This window comes from Nelumbo nucifera, chromosome 7, assembly GCF_055504915.1.
Source record: "Nelumbo nucifera cultivar China Antique chromosome 7, China Antique-T2T, whole genome shotgun sequence".
NCBI classification, from domain to species: domain Eukaryota; kingdom Viridiplantae; phylum Streptophyta; class Magnoliopsida; order Proteales; family Nelumbonaceae; genus Nelumbo; species Nelumbo nucifera.
Window position 1 is genome coordinate 19,648,484 of NC_142655.1, and position 15,409 is coordinate 19,663,892.

A 15,409-nucleotide genomic window follows, 5' to 3' on the forward strand; every position below is an offset into this window, starting at 1 on the left:
AGCTTACCAACAAGTCTCTAGAATTTCTTTACATCCTTGATAGTTTCACCTTGGCAATCACTTAGTCTATTGTTTGAATCAATGGGAGAGTAAGCATGCTTAACTCCAAGTTTTCTTGTATCTTGTAACAAGTCTAGGATGTATTTGGGAAATGAAGATCCCCTTTTGTGAACGGCCCACTCCAATTCCAAGAAAATGCCTCAAGGAACCTAGATCCTTTACCTCAAATTGAGTGGCTAGGAATTCCTTTAGTCTCTGAATTTCCATCTTCCATCTTCTAGTCACCTGTGATCACTATGTCATCAACATACACTATCATGGCTGCAATTTCCCCTTCTCTTTTCACAAATAGTGTATGATAAGCTTGACACTGTTTGTAGCCAATATGTTGCACCGCTAGATGAAACTTGCTAAACCAACTCTTGGTGACTGCTTTAGTCCGTACAAGGACTTCTTCAACCTGCACATTTTTTTCTCTTGGTCTTGGGTATAGAAACCAGGAGGTTGCACCTTGCACACCTCTTCTTCAAGATCACCATTCAGGAAGGCATTTTTAATATCTAATTAGTGGAGATCCCAATCAAGGTTAGCAGCAAGAGAGAAAAGAACCTTGATAGAATTCATCATAGCAATTGAAGCAAATGTCTCTACATAGTCTATTCTATACACTTGAGTGAACCCTTTTGCCACCAAGCGGGCTTTGTACCTTTCTATTGTGCCATCTGCCTTGTGCTTTACTATAAAAACCCACTTGCACCCTATCGGTTCCTTACCCACATGAAGATCCACCAACTTCCATGTATCATTTTTATATATAAGGCATTTATCTCTTCTTTCATTGTATTTGTCCATTCAGGTATTGAAAGAGCCTCTGCCATATTTTTAGAGATAGGGACACTGTCAATGGAAGAGAGGAAAGCATGAAAGGAGGATGAGATATTCTCATATGAGACAAAATGAGAGATAAGATGTTTAGTGGTACAAGACCTAATTCCCTTCATTTATGCAATAGGGATGTCAAGGTCATTGGCAGATGAACAATCAATAGCAATAGGGTTAGAAGTATCAACAAGAATAATACTACCTAGTTGGATAGGATCTGTCCCCGGTGAATCTGATGATGTTGGTGGTACAACTTCAAGTTGCTCCATAACTTTTGAACTTGACTGGCCCTTGCGATGACGAAGGAAGACACGAAACGGAGGAGGGTCAGGTAGAGGAGGTAGCACTTGGACATGTTTCTCCTCCACCCTATTCTCCCCTTGAGGAGAAACAGGAAAGAAAGGATCACTCTCAAAGAAAGACACATCCATAGAAACATAGTATTTCCTAGAAGCAGGATCAAAACAACGATAACCCTTTTGAGAAGAAGAGTAGCCCAAAAAAGCACAAGGAATAGCATGAGAATCAAGTTTACCACGGGTAAGAGACAAGTTTTGAACAAAACAACGACAACCAAATACACGAATAGGGATAGAAAAGAGAGGAGCTGACAGGGGGCCTTGTACCCTAGCAAACGAGAGGGTATGTGGTTGATGAGATAGGTAGCACATAATATAGCATCCAATCAAAAACGTTTTGGAACATTCACGTGGATAAGTAACACAGGATCCACTTCAAGGAGATGGCGATTTTTTCTTTTTGCAATGAGGAGTTTTGGCACAAGAGCTATGGTGGACAGATCCACACGAAGTAATGAACTCTGTTGACGCTCGGGTTAGCTGAGGGCAATACGGTGAATTTACTCCTAAGATCTGGGGCAGAACTGAGGGCTCTGGGCTCTAGGGACTAATGAGGCCGAGGGCTAGTGACCGGGGTAGGCTTTCAGGAACTAATGCCGAGGCGAGGCTCCCTACTGGTGCATACAAGGCATCCGAGAGAGCCTAGTGTGAATGCCCTGCAAGGGAGAAGATGTCAAAGGCTTCGGGTGAGGACCCGAGGTGAAGACACCGACAGTCAAGTTAGTATCCACACACAAGGCAGGTAGAAGTAAGTCCGATGCGGGAGCACTTGGACGAGGTCACTAGTAGGCACTAGGTCCCCAATAATGAGAATACCAAGATTCTTTTTGGTTCCATATCCTTTACCTTGTGGGAGTTGTCTCGTATTTATACTTGGGGCCGCTTGGAGGTAGTTGAACTCGGATGGCCCAGATTCGAGTTGTACGAGGATGAAACGTGGTCATCCGCTTAGAGTAGCCCTGTATGCTCCACAATTGGTCCCAGTCAACGACTATTGGCTGGACATGTGTCGGCCGGGTATTGGCCCAACCAAATGCGCCTACATCATTTGCCCTCCACTCCTGAGGCAGAGGTGGAGGTCGAGGTCTAGATGGGGCTTCGGCCGATGGGAGTGTCACTGGATGTTGGTAGGCGTCATCGAGCTCATTTGGCGAAGGGTACCCTATAGTGGCATCACATCCGTTTCGCTCATGCTTTCGTTCGATCACTATCCGTGGGAGAAGGGTGAAGTTGTAGGGAACTCGGCTCTAGCTAGGGAAGCCGAGCAAGAAGGGCTCGAAAAAGCCGAGCCCATGTCTTATCCCTCGTGGTGATCGGCTTGGAGTCATGCACGGTACAGTTTTTGCGGGTTAATACGCCGGGACTGTGCCCGATACGGGTCGAGCACGAGGAGAGTCTTCCGTAGGGGGGACGGGACTCTGGGTGAATCAGACCGATGCGCCCAAACCGGTGGACTGCGGTGAACGGACCTGTCGGTTCTCCTAGTGTCGTTTCGTCTCCTTGAGGGTAGGTGCCGGGTTTCACTCCGCAGATGGGTTACGAAGGCGGAGGCCTTACGGCCGTTGGATCCAGCAGGATCCGGGCTATCCGTTCTTCTATAAATAGGGCCTTAGTTACGTTTTTCTTCGTCATTTGTCTCTAGTCGCCCTTGCTGTCGAGTGACTTCTGCTCCTAGAGCTTTTGGCTAGTTCACTTCTCTTAGTTACCTTTAGCCTTCATCTGTCTTAGGTAACACTTCGCTCCGATGTCTTATTCCGATTCTAGCCCCGAGTTTATGAACTTCGGAAGGGAGATCCCCTCTGACTCCTACTCTACTTAGTTCCAACTTGGGACCGTTGGCAGCCGAGGTCTCTCCTCAACAAGGGATGATGGTGCTGAGGGAGAGGGTAGCCTCCGGGGGCGCCGAGGGCAGCCGTCGAGGCGATGACCCTCCCTATGAAAGTGCCATGTTTGTGATGCTGAGGGAGCCTGAGGGGTCCCCCTAGAACGAGGGGGAGCCGGTCCAAGAAACCAGCCTTGGGGCGGTAGCCGAATACGCTGCCCGAGGGGTGACCTTGGGTCGTTTGCAGTTCGACATTTGATAGCGCTCTGGATGTGGACTAGGTTAAATCTCTAGCCAAGTGATACCACATACCTCGGTCCTATACACTTAGGGTACCCGACGTTGGTGACCAACCGACTCCTGAGGAAGGGGAGATTTGTGTTTATCAAAACTTCTTAGAGTTTGGCCTTAGGTTTCCCCTTCATCCCCTGATTTCTGAGTTGTTGAAGTGGTACGGGATCACCATTAACCAGTTTGTCCCCAACGCCCGTAGAACCATAATAGCCATGTTGGTAGTGTCCCGACTTCGGGATGTAGAGTTGACGATGAAGTTGTTCCGTGCCATGTTCATGCCAAGGATGAAGGGATGGGATATCCATCATATGGACGCCCAAATCTTGCGGAATGGGAAGGGCGAATTTCAAAAAACTTTCTCTCATCACTGCTGGGAATCGAATTCCCTATTTTAGAAAAACATATTTTTTCAAGGATCAATCTTGAACCAAGAACCAAACTAGATCTGAACCAAAAAGGTAGGAAAGAGGTATACCTGATACAGAGAAATACTTTCTCTCAATGGAAGTGTTTACGCCCAAGGAAGGACCCAAAGACTGCTCCCATTGGCTCGTGAGTACAGCTCCAATCAATCTTTTCCCAAAAGAATGATATCAAGATCTAATCTTGATTTCTCCCAAGAATTTGGAGATCGAACTGGGGTTATGGCGGTGGCAGGAAGGAGGCGGCAAGAAAGAATTTCTGCAGAGGTTGTAGAAAATTTTCTTCTGTGATTTCAGCTCTGAAGAGAACTGAACATCAATCTCTAAAGGCTGCCGCCCCCTCCTCTTTTTATATCCTTAAAGGGATCAGCTCCTAATCCCATTAGGAGTTGCTGATCCAAATCATATTTGGATCAGAAGTCCCTTTAAGTGATAAGGGAGAACCCTTATCTTATCTGCAGATTAAATCAGCCATCTCCTAATCTTATCAGGAGGTTTCCAGATCTAAATCTTTTTTAGATCTTGGACTCTCTAAGAGGATAGGGTTAAGGCCCAATACTCACTTAGCCTTCCAATCTGCTGCCCAGTTGGGCTTCTTTGTATGGCGTGGAACCCAAACATTGATCTACACATCAACCACATGGGTTCTGTCCAGCCTTTGTCACAAGGTCTGGTTGAATACACTATTATGGACAGTGCACCCCCTAAAACCCATCTCATGGGCTCTATGGGCCCAACACTTGCCCTAAGTGGTCCCTGGGCCAAGCCACCTTGTAACACCCAGGGACTGTGGGCAAATGCAAGATTAGCCCATCAGGTGTTATCCTCAATGGTCTTACACTTAACCTCTCAGCCTATAATGATCAAACACTGCCCGACAAGAGAGGACCTCTCCCTTGGCTGCAAGGAACAGTGTTGCACTCTCTACTTCCATGGATCCCGGGAATTAAAACTTTTTGCAAATCATTTCGAAACCATAACATATATATATATATATATATATATATATATCTGCATATAAATATATTTTGCAAAACAAAATCTCAACAATTGAAATCGGCTGTCGGCAATCTTTGTTTCCATCAGAGAGAGTGCATCCACGATCATTACTTTTGTCCGACAAAGGGACTGATCCTGTCACTATGATCACCCACTCAGATGAATTCTCGGACTGTCCCAACATACCCAGGTTTTGACCCCCGCTAAGGATCTCACTGATTGGCATATCAAAGATAGCCCAATCCGACACCTAGTGCAGTATCATAATCGAGTCTAGGGGCCAGGTGTAACTTTCCAGTTTTGCTCATCAATCTCCAAGGTCCAGGGCAATACTAGAAATCTGGTCCGGTTCAAAGGTTCAATTAATCCTACACTGCATGTGCTTCAAGTCTCACCCTGGTGGCTGAGATAGGCCACCCCAACAATTGGTAGCACACCAGTGTCAACCTTGGCAGGATAAATCTCCCTAGACTTATCCAACGGCTGTGAACATTCTAAACTAACACGAGTCTCATTAAGTGTCCAGTTTAAGGGTATTACACAGAAAACATACCATGGGAACATGAATCAAATATGTACTTTTATTCATTTACAATAAATTCATAAGATACATCTTTCTGATTGAAGCAAAGGGCATACAACTGTCTAACAGAGGAAGCACTCCTTCGAGGTCGACATGTACTATCTTTAGCCTTTGAGGGGTAAACCTATTGACAACCCCTCGTCCGTTCGTAAATGGAAGGGAAAATTTTTCTACGTTTCTTGCCCCGAAGGTTGGTCGTTCAGGTCAAGGTGGGGGGAAGCCTGTACGACAGTCGAGAGGTGTGCTCCCCCGCTTTGGAACAAGGAGGCCGCTGCCATAGCCCACCTACTTGCGGGCCAAGCCCTTGGTGGAGGTGGATCTCCCTTTGGTGTTTACGGGGCTCAGCCTTGCTCCCATCAGTAGGAGTGGTCTCGTAGTCTTTTAACACGTTCGCTTTGTCTTCAGCTTTCTAACTATTTTCTGTTTGCTTGCAGAGGTTCCCATGGATGCCAAAAGGATGTTGTTGGAGAGCGTTTGTGCACAAAAGAAAGGCCGAGGCGGCAGTACGCCCGAGGGGAAGATGCCGAGGAGGCCTACCGAGGAAGCACCTGTGAGGGGCGAACAGGTGCTCATCCCCACCAGGGAGGTCAACCCGCAACAAGTCCCTGCCGGCCGAGGGGATCGAGGGAAGAGACCGACTAAGTGCGGAAGGAAGAGGCTGGCCGACGTGGAACACGGGCCTCCACCAAAGAAGCTGGTGCACAAGGAACACCCTGTTGAGGGCATAGGGGTGAGGAGACCGACAAAGGGTTGTGCAGTCGGGCCTTCGTCCGCCTTGACATCAACGCAAGACTCGGTCGAGGAGGAAGAGCGTCTTAGCCGGTTGTTCCGTCCCTAGTGGCAGGTCCAAGAGGGGGATTCCATAAATGAGGAGGGGGTCGGCAAGGCCCTAATGAGTGGAGTGGTCCCTCCGAGAGACTGATATGTCATGATGCAGACTGACCCCATGCTTGTTCTTGACAAGGGTCTCACCTTCTTCGCCAAAGTAAGCTTCCTCTCTCGTACTTTGCCATTTCTTGAATTCTGTTTGTTTTACTGACAATGCTTGGTGCAGGTCTATCGTCACTTCGTCAGTTTAGGGGATCGAGTGGAGCTCTTTCACAACCACAACAGAGAGCAGAGAGCAGAAGCTTGAAAAGGTGAATGAGAAACTTCAACTGAGGGTGGCCTCAGCACAGAGCAGCCGGGACAAGGCTATCTCGGCTTTGAAGGAAGAGAAGCATCTCTGACAAACGTTGGAGGACGATTTGAAGGCTGAGCAAGCTCAGCTTGGCTGCACACGAGAGGCCCTGAAGAGGTCCGAGGAGGAATGGGCTCGCTTTGACAGAGTTGCATTGGAGGCCCAAAAGCGAGCAGAGGATGCCGAGGCACAGGTGGCAGAGGCAGACGGGGGAATACCAGAAGTGCCTTGCTAACTATGTGTCTGAGACCTACCTAGAAGGCATTGAGGACAACAAGAAGGCAATCTTGAAGGTGATTCTGGACTTCAAGGTGGACGAGTTGCAAGTGTACACGAATTCCTCTACTCTTGAAGAGCCTGCCAAGGTCCCCAATGAGGCTGCTGGTGGTGCCGAGGAATCCTAGGGACTTGATGAGAACATGCGTTGGGACTTGAGTTGAAGAGAAACTTTGCATTATACATTCATTGCTTGACCATCAAGGTTTACAATTATTGATAGTACATCTGGAGGTTCTCCGAGTTCCACGTCCGAGGGACGGGTCTTCCATCTAAGTGCTCAAGGCGAAAGGTACCGAGGCCGACTACTTGCTTGACTCTGTAGGGGACCAGTTAGGGTCAAGATTACCTACACCGAGCTCGGGGACCATAACTTTCCTGAGGATGAGGTCTCCTTCTCGGTAGTGTATTTCCTTTACCCTCGAGTTGTAGTAGTGGACCACCTGTTGTTGGTAGGCAGCCACCCTGATTTGTGCTTGTTCTCGGGCTTCTTCCAACAGGTCTAAGTTCGTTCTAAGTGCTTCACTGTTCTCGGCTTCATTGTACGATTCGATCCGGAGCCTTGGTTGGTCGATCTCTACTGGTATAACTGATTCAGTACCATAAGTTAGGCCGAACGGGGGTCTCTCCCATGGTCGTCTGAGGTGTGGTCTGATGTGCCCATAGGACACTATTCAATTCGTCAGCCCATAGGCCTTTTGCTCGGTTGAGCCTGGTCTTCAGTCTGTCCAAAATGGTCCTGTTGGTGACCTCGGCTAGGCCGTTTGTTTGGGGATAGCTTACCGAGGTATACTGCTGCTTGATGCAGAGGGAGGCACACCATTCCCGAAACCTAGTGTCGTCAAACTATTTTCCATTGTTAGTGACTAACATGTGGGGGGGGCCGAAGCGGCAAATGATATTCTTCCAAAAGAAGCTCTGGATTGCTCGACTTGTAATGGTAGCCAGGGGTTCGGCTTCAACCCACTTAGTAAAGTAGTCGACATCGACGACGAGGTATTTCTTGCCCCCCATTGCTTGGGAGAAGGGGCCGAGGAGGTCCATTCCCCATTTGGCAAAGGGCTAAGGGCTGCTGAGGGCCGAAATGTTGTGGCTGGCCGATGGCATAAGGTGGCATGCCTCTAGCATTTGTCACATCTTCGTACTAGCCCAGCTACGTCCTTCTGGAGTGTTGGCCAAAAATACCCTTGCCTTAGTGCTCTTTGAGCTAAGGTTCTACAATCGAGGTGATTTCCACAAATACTTTCGTGAATTTCTCGGAGTGCATACTTGCCCTCCTCCTGACAGAGGCATTGGAGGTAGGGTAGGATGAATGACCTGTACAAATTTCCTTCGAGCAGAGTGTAATGGGCTGCCTGACGTCAAAATCTCTTGGCTTCATTCCTATCGTCAGGCAGTTGCTTGGTCAAGAGGAAGTTGATGATGGGGTCCATCCATGACAGCTCGACTTCTACCGGGAAGACCTGTGCTTCTTCTATGGAAGGCCGAGGTAGTTTTTCTACGCGAACGGTGTGGCCGAGGGTTGCATCCGAGGTGCTTGCCAACTTAGAAAGAGCGTTGGCTCTCGTAATTTCGGCTCGTGGGACTTTTTGTAGAGAAGAGTCAGAAGTGGCGAGCTAGCTCTTGAACTTTGGCGAGGTATTTGGCCATGCTTTGTTATCTGGCCTCGTACTTGTTGTTGACTGGATTCACCACAAGTCACGAGTCGCTGAAGACTTCGATATACTAGGAGTTAAGGTCCTTGGCAAGCTGCAATCCAGCTAGGAGGGCTACATACTTGGCTTTGTTGTTGGACGTTGGGAAGTCAAACCTCAGTGCGTACTCTATTACAATATTATTTGGGGTGAGAAGGATAAGGCCTGCTCCACTTCACCTAGCGTTGGACGACCCATTAACAAAGAGTTTCCACACGAGCTGAGCTTCCTCATCCGGTCGATTCCCTTCTATTTCATTTTCGGGGGCTCAGCGGAGGGCTCGGCTGAAGGTGCATTCAGCTACAAAATTCGCCAAGGCCAGTGCTTTGATTGCGGGCCTCGGCTGGTATTGGAGGTTAAACTCTAGGAGCTCGACGACCCACTTAGTTAAACATCCTAAGGAATCGGGTTTGGTGAGGACAGCTTTAAGGGGCTGGTTCGTCAGGACTGCAATAGTATGGGCTTGAAAGCACGGCTTGGGCTTTCTGGCCGAGACTACGAGGGCAAAGGACAACTTCTCTACCTCGGGATACCTGGTTTCGGTGTCGCAGAGAACCTTACTGACATAGTATATCAGCTTTTGTGTCTCGTCCTCTTTTACCAGGACTGAGTTAACGGCTTCGTCCCTGGCTGATAGGTACAAATATAAGATTTCTCCTGTTGCAGGTCGAGCGAGGAGGTGGGTGAGGTGAGGTATGCCTTCAGTTCGTCAAAAGCATGCTGACATGCTGACTCTCCTTCGTCCACTGAAAATATTTTAGTTTCTTAATGGCTAGGAAGAAGGGAAGGAGCGGTCGCCGACTTTGATATGAAGCAATTGAGGGCAGCTACCTGACCGGTAAGTCTTTGGGTCTCCTTCACTGACCAAGGTGGTGCCATATCCAATATGGCATGTACCTTGTCAGGGTTAGCCTCAATGCCTCTTTGAGTGACGACGAAGCCTAAGAACTTGCCCGAGGTGATGCCAAAGATACACTTACTAGGGTTAAGTTTCATGTTGAATCCTCGCAAGGTATCAAAGGTCTCGGCCAGGTCCGAGGTGTGTGTTTTAGCTTTCATGCTCTTTACCACCATATCATCCATGTAGGCTTCAACGTTTCTCCCCATCTGGTTTTTGAATACTTTGTTGACGAGGCATTGGTAGGTAGCTCCCATGTTCTTGAGGCCAAAGGCCATCACCTTGTAGCAGTAGGTACTGTGCTCGGTGATGAATGAGGTCTTCTCATCTTCAGGGTGCATCTTGATCTGGTCATATCCGGAGAAGGCATCCATGAAGCTAAGTAGCTCGTACCCTGTAGTGGCGTCGATGAGGTGGTCTATCCTTGGCAAAGGAAAACTGTCCTTAGGGCAAGCTTAGTTAAGGTCTGTGAAATCAATACAGACTCGCCATTTCCCATTAGTTTTCTTTACTAGAACCACATTTGACAGCTAGTTTGGGTAATGTACCTCTCAGATGAAGCTAGTGTCGAGTAGCTTGTCAATTTCCTTTCCTATGGCCTTCCAACGCTCCGGTGCAAAGTTCCTCTTCTTTTGCTGTACTGGCCTAGAGCTCGGGTCCACACTCAGCCTGTAAGTGATGACCAAAGGTTCAATAATGGGCATATCAGCGGCGGACCAAGCAAAGACGTCAGCATTAGTTTTTGAGGAAACTTATTAGTTCGGATAGGCTTTCTGGGGGAAGGTTGGACCCGACGTGGACTGTCTTTTCGGGCTCAGCCTCGTCCAAGGGAGCCAAGATGAGGTCCTCGGCCGGTTGGCCTTGGCTTTCTGGCTCCTCCCTGAGGTTAAGGCCCTCCAACGGTAGTGCTTCCTTATTCTTTCCCTTTAGTGCTACCACATAGCACTGGCGGGCGACTTGTTGATCCCCTCGAACGACTCTGATGCCGTGTTCGGTGGGGAACTTGAGGGCGAGGTGGTAGGAGGACATGGCTGCCTTGAGTGCGTGGAGGGTTGGCCTCCCCATGATTGCGTTGTAGGGCGAGCCAATCCTCACAACTAGGAACTCATTCATCCACGTCACCTATCGTGGTTCAGCCCCTATTGTGACAGGTAGGGTGATTCTTCCCTCCGGTCTGACCACGATTCCGGAGAAGCCAACAAGTGGGACGTCAGTAGGTTGGAGGCGCTCAGGCGCTAGCTTCATCTTCTCAAACGCTTCGTAGAAGAGGATGTTAGCCGAGGAGCCACTGTCGACTAGGATCCTCTTCACCACGAAGTTGGCGATGACAGCTGAGATCACAAGGGTGTCATCATGGGGGATTGTGACCCCCTTCAAGTCCTCGTCTGTGAAGGTGAGGGCTTCTTGATGCTTCGGCTTTTGGGGGGCAGGTTCCTAAATGTTCAACTGCCTGGCATAGGTCTTGTAGGCCGAGGCCAAGGCCCCACCTGATGCCATGCCCCCGACAATGATGTCGATGACGTCAGCTGCTTGCTAGTGTTGTTGCTGCTGCTGCTGGGAGGACGAGGCACCGGGCTCACCTCTGACAAACTACTTAAGGTGTCCGCGGCGGATGAGGGACTATATTTCGTTCTTCAATTCGTAACAGTCCTCAGTATCGTGGCTGGTGCTGTGGTGATACTTGCAGCATTTCTTCGGATTTCCCCTCTTGGGGTTCCTCTTTATCTTCTCTGGTCACTTCATATAATTCTCCTCGCCAACCTGCATCAATATCTGGGTCTGGGTGGAGTTGAGTGGCGTGTATTGACTGTAATCCAGGGCCGAGGCCGATGGCTTCTTGCTGTCCTTGCTGCTGTTGTTGTTGCGGTGGTCTCCGATCTTCCTTTTCTTCTCTGGGGTCCATTGTGACGCTCGGCTTCCCTCTCTTGGTTGTCTCCATGGGCCAGTTCCACAGTTCAGTTCAGTCGTTAAGTTCAGTCAAAAAAGGGTTTTAGGAACACCACACACATATAAGGAGACAGTTCAGAAGTTAGGCAACCCCTATATATACCCTTTCATCAACTACTTGAGCACACAGCTACTATAATTCCCCACAAAACATTAGCAAACCACTGTCACACAGTCACAGGGCATTCATACCTACACCACCCAGCTGTCTGGGTACAAGAAACAGGATCACTCGATCCACAGTTCTAAATAAAAACACCACAGTGGTTGCAGGTCATCCAGACCTCCAAAAAAAAACCCTTACTGGGTACAAGAAAGGATCACACGATCCACACAATTGAGAATTCCTGCCTTCACAGCATCAGAGTTCCCTTCTTTTAAGTATTTCTTGGCACACAACCAAGAAAGACGGGAAGAGAACCTAGGAGAAAAGCCCTTCAGATCAATCCAATCCACTCCCTAATCAGATTCGATCCACAACAGATGAGAAACTGAGAGACTTAGGAAGAAGAAACTAAGAGGGCTTTTATCACAGTGTTTCTAACCCCAGAAAGCCCGCTCTGATACCATGTTTTATGGGTTAAAAGTATCAGAGAAACAGAACTAGAAAAGGAGAAGAAAGGAGAGAAAAGAGATGAAGAGAATTCTAGGGTCAAAAAGTTATGACTGGCAGCCCAGTCATTAGTATTTATATCAGGGCATCTCAACTAATAATAAAAGAAAGGAAAAAGACAAGAATGCCCTCTGCGGCACTAAAGAACAGGAAAAAAAAGAATTAAAAAGGAGGCTAACTAACTAACTAACTGTTTTCAACAATATTATTTTTGTCTAATACTATGTAAGTAATTGTTTTGTATCTTGATGCATTTTATCATCCTATAGTGTTTGTTGGTTATTCTGTTCATTTTTGCTTGATCTCATAGTCATTCACTTAATATATGTTGCTTTTAAGATAATCTTGGCCTTTAGTCATGCTCTCCCGACTTCTTCTTTGTCCATGCTCCCTATGACATGCATTCTCTTCTACCAACATTTTATTATCTACCTTAGGATCTTGAGATTCAAAAGCCTTTCTAGAGAAATACTTATAAAATGAATGGCTTCTTCATAATAAGTTGTTTGGTAAATATTTTTTAAGAATGGATTTTACACACCCATAAAGGTCTGAGAGGTGCATTAGTCATTTAAAACATTAGGACTATGAGAGTAGTTTAGGTATTTAAATGGAGTCTTAATGTTACAATTTCAGTACATGTTGAACTTTTCTGTTGTGGAAGCCAAAATCTAGAAGCAGCAATTTTCTGGCTTCTGCTTTTGAAGAAAAAAATGACTCAGAGCAATCCCAAACAAGGCTTTATTAGTTTATTGCATCAGTTTGTGTAATACTTGTTTTTTTCTATCTTGCTAGGTCATTTGGTATCAATGCATTGTCTGGAAACATCCCGGCGGAGCTTGGAAAGCTTACAGAACTGAGATTACTGTAAGGCTTGGACCTCTCTCCCCCCTCCCCCCTCCCCCTCTCTATCAAAATGTTACAATGGGCTACTTCATCCAACCGAGACAGTATACACGTCTGCACACTTTCTGGTTCACTCATTGAATGCTTCTTATATAAGGTGGTAATTGTAAAGAGACTGGGCCGAATGGGTCATAACATCATCTCTTGTAATATCTTTTATTTTATTGTTGATGGGCCACACTTAATGGGCCTGTTATTTATTCTTGTTTTATTCTCTTTATGTAACTGCCAAGCTGGCCGCCCACTTAAGGGCACTTTTGTCATCATCTATTTTTTAGATCTTAATAAAATAAGGTTAGAGGAGAATGGAGATTAATTTTGACTCCTTCTCTTACCTCTACTTTTCGCCATCTTCTTCTCTTGTATAGCTGTTCAGACCTTTTCTTTACTTCTTCTAATCCCTAAATTTGTTCTTGATATTTGAGGACTGATTTACATCTTGGTATCAGAGCAGGTTTAGTTCTTTCTTTTTCTTCGTTCCCATACACTCTAAAATCAAGAGTGTATGGAGAGATAGGTTCTCTATAGTATAGAGGATCACTCGCCTAGTTGGTAGAGGGTTTGGAGAGTTTAGATCTGACTGGATTTTGCCAAGAAGCGGTGCTGTTCTGCTGCTGCCCGAAACCCTAGCTGACTAGAGATTTTCGAGGTTACCAGGAAAGGTGAAGCTTGGGTGTGGCGCTTTGTGCTTGGAAGGTGTCTCGTGACTATTAAAGGAGGGCAGTTCAGGTTTGGAAGAGTTTGGGTTGGTCTGGCAGGTGCGGCTACATCTTCTCTCTTCCTCCCAACAGTTGGACGAAGTAAAACCCTAGTTTTTCAAGCACCCAAGTTCTGGTTTGACTTCAAGTAAGTTTATATAGACAAAAATTCTGGTTCTTTGTTTTTCGTTTGATTGATGGAGACATACGGAAGTGAGTTCAAGCAAGTGCCGGTTTCTGGCCTTGGCTCAGTAGATTCCGTTTTGACTGGTGTAACCACAATCAAGCTAGATGGAACAAATTTTCTTGCTTGGGCACAATCTATAAGAATCTATGTCTGTAGTAAAGGAAAACTCGGGTATCTCACAGGCAGTAAGGTGAAACCCTAAGAGACAGACCCTGAATTTGAAAAATGGATGCAAGAGAACTATACTGTCATAGGATGGTTGGTCAACTCTATGCAACCTCATATAAGCCAACACTATCTATGGATGTCTTCGGCTAAGGAGATATGGGACAGTGTTACTGAGACCTATTCATAGAAATTGAATGTAGCCAGAGCTTATAAGTTGAAAGGTGATGTGAAGAACCTGAGACAGGAGGAGAAAGAGTGTAGCAATCTACTACTCTATACTGAAATCCCTATGGCAGGAAATTGATGTTATGGAGATAGTGGTATGGGAGAGTAAGAAGGATGTTGAAATGTATAGAAAGCTGGTGGAGTGAAATAGGGTGTTTGAATTTTTCACTGGACTCAACCCTGAGTTTGACATTATTAGACAAAATATCTTGGCCAGAGATGAGGTTACTCTTTCATAGGCATATGCTATGATAAGTAGTGAGGAGAGTAGGCGGCAGGTTCAGTTGCAGAGTCCACCTACAGAACATTTTGCACATGCAGGAATGAAGCCAAAGGGCCCTACTGAGAAAAGAGAGCAGATGTGTGAATATTGCAAGAAACCGAGACATACAAAGGACACTTGTTGGAAGCTTCATCCTGAGCTTTTCCCTGATAGGTTTAACAATAACAATAACTCTAAGAAGGGCAGTCAGGTAAGAAAACCTAAGACTGCTAATGTTGCTACAGTACCTGAAGGGGGAAGTAAGGAGAGTGAAGAGAAATCAACCATTGAGCAGTTGGTTGCAATGAAGCTGGATTTTGAAAAGTATGGGAGGCTCCTAAATCACTTGGAAGCTACGGTTTCTTCAGCTCACCTTTCCAACAACACATCATCTTCATCGGCTTTTGCTCACTCAGGTATTCGTGCTTCTGCAAATCATGCTTCAGTTCAGGTAATCATAAAATCCCTTGGATTATTGATTTCGGTGCATCAGACCATATGACCAACCTGTCTAATCTTTTTTGCTTATCACCTTCTCTCTGGAAAAGAGAAAATATCCCTTGCCGATGGGTCCCTTGCCCCCATCTCTGGTAAAGGTGATATAAAGACCTTTGACACCCTTTTCTTATCCTCTGTCCTTCATGTCCCTAAACTTAACACAAACCTTTTATCTGTTAGTAGCTTAACAAAATCCATGAATTGTAGCATAACCTTCTTTCCCACTCATTGTGTTTTTCAGGACTTGCAGTCTCAGAGGATGATTGGGAGTGGCCATGAGGCGAACGGAATATACTTGCTAGACACACCGGATCAAGCTTTGGTACCACCTCATGGAGTTGCCTTAGAGTCAGTTGTGTCAGAGTCTGTTAACAAAATTTTATTATGTCACCTTCGGTTTGGTCACTTGTCTTTTTCTGCTTTGAGTCATCTGTTCCCAGATATGTTTAAAGGAGTATCTTTATCGAGTCTTCATTGTGAGTCATGTGAACTGGCA

The 15,409-nt window shown here is 46.5% G+C and overlaps 1 protein-coding gene across 17 annotated transcripts in view; it reads left to right on the top strand.

The window, feature by feature from the left end:
- Nucleotides 1-15,409, top strand: part of LOC104588283 (putative LRR receptor-like serine/threonine-protein kinase At1g56140) — a 52,774-nt gene that overhangs the window by 21,070 nt on the left and 16,295 nt on the right. For 16 of the 17 annotated variants that reach the window (XM_088891768.1, XM_088891769.1, XM_010246148.3 and 13 more), the window contains one exon: nucleotides 12,765-12,836. The exons of the other annotated variant lie outside the window; for it this stretch is intronic. In XM_088891768.1, coding sequence (XP_088747894.1) covers nucleotides 12,765-12,836 — 72 coding nt within the window. The remainder of the gene's footprint in view (nucleotides 1-12,764; nucleotides 12,837-15,409) is intronic. 17 annotated transcript variants of the gene reach the window in all.